Source organism: Pundamilia nyererei, unplaced genomic scaffold (genome assembly GCF_000239375.1).
Source record: "Pundamilia nyererei isolate P.nyererei 1_Seehausen unplaced genomic scaffold, PunNye1.0 scaffold00334, whole genome shotgun sequence".
NCBI classification, from domain to species: domain Eukaryota; kingdom Metazoa; phylum Chordata; class Actinopteri; order Cichliformes; family Cichlidae; genus Pundamilia; species Pundamilia nyererei.
Window position 1 is genome coordinate 51,330 of NW_005187735.1, and position 7,689 is coordinate 59,018.

At 38.0% G+C, this 7,689-nt stretch overlaps 1 protein-coding gene across 2 annotated transcripts in view; it reads left to right on the forward strand.

Moving 5' to 3' along the window:
* Window positions 1-6,043, forward strand: part of LOC102216006 (interleukin-1 receptor-like 1) — an 18,441-nt gene extending 12,398 nt beyond the window's left edge. The window contains exons 7-12 of one of the 2 annotated variants that reach the window (XM_005751909.1): window positions 266-392; window positions 691-839; window positions 949-1,086; window positions 2,328-2,489; window positions 2,706-2,851; window positions 5,511-6,043. In XM_005751909.1, the coding sequence (XP_005751966.1) occupies window positions 266-392; window positions 691-839; window positions 949-1,086; window positions 2,328-2,489; window positions 2,706-2,851; window positions 5,511-5,759 (971 nt within the window). In that variant the 3' untranslated portion in view covers window positions 5,760-6,043. The other variant, XM_005751910.1, reaches the window with a different exon arrangement.
* Window positions 6,044-7,689: the final 1,646 nt, after the last annotated feature.

Below are 7,689 nucleotides of genomic sequence, written 5' to 3' on the forward strand. Positions count from 1 at the left end.
TGGGGTTTGATAAACTGGTGGAGGTGTTAAACGAGTGGCCATCGGGAAAGATTTTCAAGGCATCCTATTACTACTCCATAGCTGGTCACATGGAATATATAAAAACTCTGGAAAGAATAATGCCCCAGTTTTACTGACTGTGCATTCAGGGGAATGTGCGCCTTTGTCGTGCATCTTACCCTGTATTCCAGTGGGTTAACCCGTCCTCTTTCTTTCTTCATCCTTCCTTCTTTCCCTCCTTCTTCCCTTCCTTCTTTCCTTCCAGGCTCGGAGATTAAGCTGAATTGCTCAGTTTTGTGTGGGACTAATGTGAAACATGACTGTAATGCCAGCTGGTACATCAATGGAATTCCTTTCAAAAACAGGGATGGTTATAGTCAAACTACCAAAATGTAAGCCTCTTTTATACTTTACACAATGTACACTTAATGTTTTGCTAATCCTTTGAGTGGATTTCAACATGTAGTTTAAGGTGCTTCTAAGGTGTTTTACAGAATAAGTTAACATGACCTCTTTAAGTGCTATTGTTTAAGAGTCACACTTAAGAGAACCTCAAAGATCTGTTGAAAATATGTTAAATAGTAACTGTTATGTATTTCCTCTCATTTGTCTGCAGTGAACCTTTCTGCTGAACTTTGTCTTTGACCCTTTGTCTTCTTTAACAAAACAAACTCTTATCTTCTTTGTTAGAGCAACTGAGGAACCTTCAAAGAATACCATTGCCACTGCAATCCTCACCATTAAAAAAGTGTCTGCTAAGGATTTTCAACAGAAGTTTAAGTGTTTTGGCGAGGGCTATTACGTAACAAAGAATGCCACTTTAACTCTTAAGCGGAAAGGTCAGTCACAGGGCCATTGATTGTTTTTTAGCCTTGCTAACAAAAATGTCTGTTGACTTTTAGCGAAGCATGGAAATGTTATTTTACACTATAATTTTGTGTTTCCTAGAATCCATAATTCCACTTGCCATTGGAGGAGTATGCATGTTATTCGTTGGTGTTTTTGTCGCTGTTTTGGTCAAATACTTTGCCATTGACTTAGCCCTGTTCTTCAGACCCTACTTCCCACTAAGCAGTAGCAATAAAGGTAAGAGAGTAAATATTTTTCTTGGGGGCTTTATTATCTTAGTTTTGTACCAACAGTAAAGGAATGAAGTACAATGCTAATTAGTCAGTTTCAGAGGATAGACCGAGCCAGTTTAGCTGCTACTTCTGCTCCCTGGCTTCAGTGCTATACTTTAAGGAAAAATGCACCAGTTTAACACATCCAAGACTTAAGAGAGGAAGATGTTGTGGTTATAGACCCTGAAATATTATGTCAAAACAAAAGTTACTTCCTAAAATATTAATCAGCTTGTTTGCTACAAAATAGTGGTATCCAGTGGTTTTCAATATGACAAATTAGAAATATAAGAAAAATGCAAGAGTAACCAAATTGAATAACAAATAAGTAAACCTGAAGTGTTTTGGTTCCTTCTGAAGGTTCAAACAACATATAAAAAATGCTGGTTCACTTTGGCTATGGTGAACAAGTAAGCCAAATGCCTTTTGGAGAAAGCTTTTGAGATGGCATGACATAGACTCTATTAATCCCACACTGTGGCAATTCACATATTACAGCAACACAGGGGTCCATAAAGTGCAGTTGGAACGATAATATATACCCAGTTTTCAGCAGCCATTTATCATGTGTGCATATTCCACAGTCTCAAAACTGGTTTTGGAAAGGTTAAACCAGGCGAATATTAAGTTTCTACATTGGCCTTCCCAAAGCCTGACCTCAACCATATTGAAAATTTGTGAGTGACGCCCAAAAGCGAGATGATATCACAAATTTAAACCTACCAGTTCTGCCAAGTAGGGAGGTCAAACATCCATCCAGAATTGAGTCAGAAACTTTTTGGGGGCTACTAAAAGCATCTGGTCAAGGGGCATCTTACCAAATATTAGTGGTAGTATTATTATCATATATTTGAGCCTGTATGCATAATCTTGACTCTGCATTTGTGGGATGAATTGAAACCTGTCCTCCCAATTGTTGTTGGGGTTTTTTTTGTATGTTTCAACTCATTAAAGATGTATGCTGTACAATTGTTCCACCCTGGAAAAAGAAAGGTTCAAAGAAGTTAAAAATTACACATTCATGTCAATGATGAGTGTTTGTAACTTCTGACCACAACTGTTCAAACACAAATGACTTATTGTGGTGACAGGGTCACTTTACATCACAATGAGCTGATAAGGAAGAAACATTAATAAAAAAACTGAGAAAACCATGTCAAAGAAAGTACACATAAATTTCCACTGATTTGTTTGTTTGTTTCCCAGACACAAGTTTATATGACGCCTATGTGGTCTACCAGACACCAATGGACAAGATCACTGAGGACACACTCTCTCAGTTTATCACACAGACTTTGCCCTCTGTCCTCGAAGATAAGTGCGGATATCGGCTCTTTATCCACGGGAGGGATGACATACCAGGGGAAGGTCAGTGTTTTATGTGCTTTAATTGTAATTTTGGACATCAACAACCAATATATTTTGTATTTGTGATTCAGGTATTTTATTGTCTGCAGTGTTCTTTGTAGCCCAGCTTAAGTGTTAAAGGGATACCAGTGTTGTGCTGCCTAATTTAAAGAGCCATCATGTACCTGTTTCTTTTGTTGTTGTTGTAGTTTTTTTCTTTTTGTTGTACCACAACAGATCGTCTGGAGTTGGTGGAGAAATGCATGAATCAGAGCAGGAGGCTCATGGTCATTCTCACACCAGATCTGGGATCAGGCTCCATGACGACAGAGCGATGGCCTGCCTCACCCCAAACCTCAGTGATGGGAGGGTTTGACTGGCAGGTGAGAACTGAAACAGGGACTGCCTGGGAGTATGCTCATTGGCCTAATGACCTGTGATTGACAAATCATTATTCAAGGACTTGTAAAGCACCCAAAGTGCTCATCCAAAGGCTTTAAAATTGGACTTCACAAACCAGTGAGTGGGGTCGAGGTAGCTATGTTCATCTTTTATGCTGTCACAATCCACACATCAGAATTCTCTGGCTCACAGAAACCTGGCAGGTTTGCATACTAAGAGACTCACATAAATACGCTTATCCAGCGTTTCCCACTTTCTCTGTCTGTCTTTCTCTGCTTTGCAGGCAACGTGAGCAGGAGCCTTTGTAGCATCTTTTTTAAATGGGGGTGGGAGTTGTGGAACCAAGAACAAGGCACACAAGGAGGTCCACAAGAAATTGTAGGGCCTTGCAATATAAAGTGCGTTGAGGCAAGTGTTGTTGTGATTTAACGCTATATAAATAAAATGCAATTTAATTTCACTGAAACTGGAATATTTAGTTAGAGATCAATTCAGTGCAGAATAATTTGCTGTAGAAAGCATTAGACATGGAGTGAGGACCCTGTCAACTGCTTGGCTTTCCTCCTCCTGGCTTTGTAGGAGGCGAACAGGGCAGGAGGCAGGTCCTGAGAGGAAGTACACTTGTTGCCACTGGATAATGGTTTAAGAGGCTTGGTGCTAACATCCTCTCTATCTTCTCCACAGTAGACAAATTTGTTTTGCTTAATTATCTTTCTTTAAAATATGACTGATTTAGCCACTTCACACTTCTTTTCAATTTCAATTAATTACATAAATTTTTGTTCCTTTTATATTTGTCTGTTTGAAATTTTGAGCTGGCTAATGACAAAAGTTTTCAGAATCCTGTGCAGCCCTGTGTCCCATTTCAGACTTATTACATGAAAAGTTGTGTTGCACAAGTATAATTTTGTGTTGGATAACTGTTTTGCAGTGTGGAAAAAAGTATTGAAAAGTTATACTTCTACTTAATTAGCTTAATGGTGCACAGGGTGTATAATCAATATAACTGCACAATATATTTTAAATACTTATAGTATATACCTATTGTGTGGAATTACACTTCAGATTCTTTTATCATTTTAAAAAATACCTACAAGTGGAATCCAAACTGTAATATTTGCATCCAAAATATAGTGGAGTAGAAGCAGAATATGGTACAGCACTTAAATAAAGTGCAAGTAAAGTAGTCAAGTAAATATAAGTTATATTCCTGTACTCTAATTTATTGGTATTGCATGATGTAAGATACTGGTACTCTAGTACAATACCGTCGGTGGGAAAAGTACAATACTTTTACAGCAAATCTAAGGAAACAAGTGCACATAGAGGGAAAAAAATCCTTGTGGAGAAATGTAGCATAACCTCCACACACTGTTACCATTACATTTTTATTCAATTACAACTTTTTGGTCCTTGCAAACTTTGTCAGATACAGAGATAAAGTGTCCATGCAAACATTTGCATCTATGCATGCATTCAGTAAGGTTCGGCCAATTAAGGATGCCTGGCTATTAGACATGTCACACAGACTGAAATATTGGAAATAAATAAACATAATGGTAAACGGGACAATGTGTGGCTGTTATACTATATTTCTCCACAAAGACACTATTTGAAGAAACAGACATTTGACATTTGGGGACCACGGCCATGTGCTACAAGTTCAATACATCCACTCCATATGGCTTTATACACGATGACCATCAACTTTATTTTGGTGTAAGTAAGCAAACAAGCAGTAATAGCAGTTACAGATAGTTGAATAGTTGGTGCACAATTGAATATTTTGAATTTCATTTTGAATTTTTCCTTTCAGTTCCATTAATTTATGGTTAGTTTTTACTAATTTAATTGTTGGTTTGAACCTTTTTATTAACATAATGTGGGTGACATGTTAAGAAGTTTAGAAAAGGCATTGCAGTTATCAGGCGTCACTTACCTTGACACTAGCAAAGGTAAGTGACCTATCATATCTTAATTTATTCATGTAAATAGGGAGGCTTCTTCACACACTAAGGTTAATTATGGAGTTACACAGGGTTCTGTACTAGGACCATTTCTATTTACATTATACATGCTTCCCTTAGGCAGCATTATTAGAAAGCATAGCATACGTTTTCCTTATTATGCAGACGATACCCAGCTTTATGTATCCATGAAGCTCGATTTTATCCATATAACTACCCCTTTTTCACTCTCTGTGTGTTCATACACTGCTCTGCATTTAATCATCAGTTCTTATTAATCTGGCTCTTGTCACACCGTGTTTTTTCTCCTATCTCCCCTAACCCCCAAATGGCTGCGCTTCCTTAATCCTGGTTCTGCTAGCAGTTTCTTCCTGCTAAAAAGAAGTTTTTCCTTCCCACTATCACAAAATCCTTGCTCATAGGAAATTTTCTGATTGTTGTGGTTTTCTCTCTATTGTCATAGGATCTTTACCTTAGAATATAAAGCGCCTTGAGGCATCTGTTGCTGTGTTAATAAGGAATAGATTGATTGTTGTGAAAACAAATGATTCTACTTATATGTGTATTATGGCATCATATTTTTATGTGTAGCACTACTAGATAGCATTTATGTAAATAAAAATACTAAGTGTACAGTGAAAGGGTGACTAAAGTGTTGTTGATGATTTACCAGGTGGGGCTCCACCATGCATTGGTCCAGAGGGAACTGAGTGTGATTTTGATCCAGCTAGGAGACACGGGGCAACAGCAATACACACACCTCCCCCCGGGCTTGCAGCACCTGATTCGTAAGAGTGCCCCTTTGAAGTGGCCAGAGGGCTCTGGAGGCGCTGCAGCATGGAACTCTCGCTTCTGGAAGAGAGTGAGATACCTGATGCCTGCCACACCTGTCAAAAAATGTGCACAGTCTACTATTATCTAATACATCTTTCAACACGTTTTGTTTAATGTTTTGTACATATATTGGGAAATGTAAGAAAAGGATGATCAGGATTTATCTTTTATAAATCCCAAGAAGCCATTTGTCATGGTCCGGAGTCTGTGAATCCGTGTTTATGTTTTGGTTTATTATTATTCTGTGGTTTTGTTTATTCTGGGTTTCTTGTACTCTCCCTTTTCACGTTTCATGTTCCTATGTTCTGTGTCCCTCAGTCTGTGTTAAGTTTGTGTGTTGTGTCATTACGTGTATGTGTTTCCTTTTTTATTGTGAAGGTCTGCGTCTTATGTGAGTGTTTTCAGTTTGCCTCCCTGGTCTCGTCACGTTAATCACTCCCAGCTGTGTCCCCCACCTGTGTGTAATGTCCCTGTGTTTCTCTGAGTGTATTTTAGTCGTGTCTTCTGTCGTAGTAGTTGCTGGTTCGTCTGTGTTGTTCCCCTCCACTTTCCTGTGCATTTTCCCCGCATCTCTGTTTCACGTCTCAAGGTTTCAGGTTTGTTTTTGCTTAGCTTTTCCCAGTTTAGTTTACTCTTAGGTTTTGGTTTTCGTCCACCTCGCCCCTGTTTGTTTCACCTTTTTGTTAATAAAGCTCACTCACAACTTAAGCAGTCTGCATCTTGGGTCCGTTAATAATTCACACACGGCTTGCCCCGGCATTACTCGAAGCTTTTCAACGCAGTCCTCTCTGGTGACATCTGGTGGCCAAAAATATGAAGAGCTTTACCCTGTGTTCACTTTTAAGAACACTGGGTAAAGAGATGGGGGGAGGGGACAATAGAATCATAAAAGGTGACTGCTGCATGCAAACCACAGAAGTCACGTAAGTCACATTGTGACTACGTTGCTGTTGCTAAATGTTTAATATTAGTGAACTTTTTCAAAACCACATATAATTTCATTAATAATGTTTATGTCAGGCTGGTGTTCATCGGCGTAACTTTGTGCTGAACATCGGGGGGTCAAGATCTCTGTCTAAATAAATAAATCTGGGTGAATTCCCAGATGATTAAACATGCAACTATTTTGTTGGTAAAACCTGAAGTGAGTAAAGAAAATTAACAAGATAATGCACGATAATAAATAATCTTATTAGGGGGGGTTATATTGGTTGGGTCTGATTATTGGGGGGGGTCATAACGCCCCTAACCCCCCTAGAAATTACGCCTCTGCTGGTGTTGCATATTCTTAGTTTGTTGGTCTTTTCTTTCTTCCAAGGTTTTATTTTCTGCTTCTATTCCATTGTCTGCTCTTCTCCTCTAGTTGAAGCTTCTGTTCTTCAGTTTGTTTAATTTTGTTCTGTAAATGTTTCAAATGTTTCTCTGGTCGAACATTTGAAGTCTGAGAAAACAACTGCTGCGAACAAACCGACTAAAAATTGCTGCTTGATCTAAGATTCTAAAGGCGTCACTCACTAAGCCAATGCGATTGTCGATTGACATTTTTGAATGGGGATATTTGTTTTAGCCGGTTTTCAAATTTAAGGTAATATTTTAGTGTTTCTTAGTTTTAGATTAGTTGGTTAGTCTAGTTTTTTGCTTAATTTAATGAATAAAAATAACTGCAAGCAAACTAGTGACAAAGATGATGATGAATAATGAAGGGAACATGAATGTCTGCACCCAATGTAACTTGCAGATTCATTGAATGGTGTTAAAAATCAGGATTTAAAACCAAAACTGACCTGGGAAGAAAGAGAAATATATTTTTGTTTTATTTTTGTTTATTTATTTTTTTTAATTTGTCTTCTTCCTTCTGGGATTTGGATACAACGAGTAAAGTATGAATATTATGCACAAAAATACACTATTACCCATTTCTTGTTTTTAAATCAAATTCAAATCAAATTCAAATTTTATTTGTCACATACACAGTCATACACAGTACGATATGCAGTGAAATGCTTACACAACTGCTC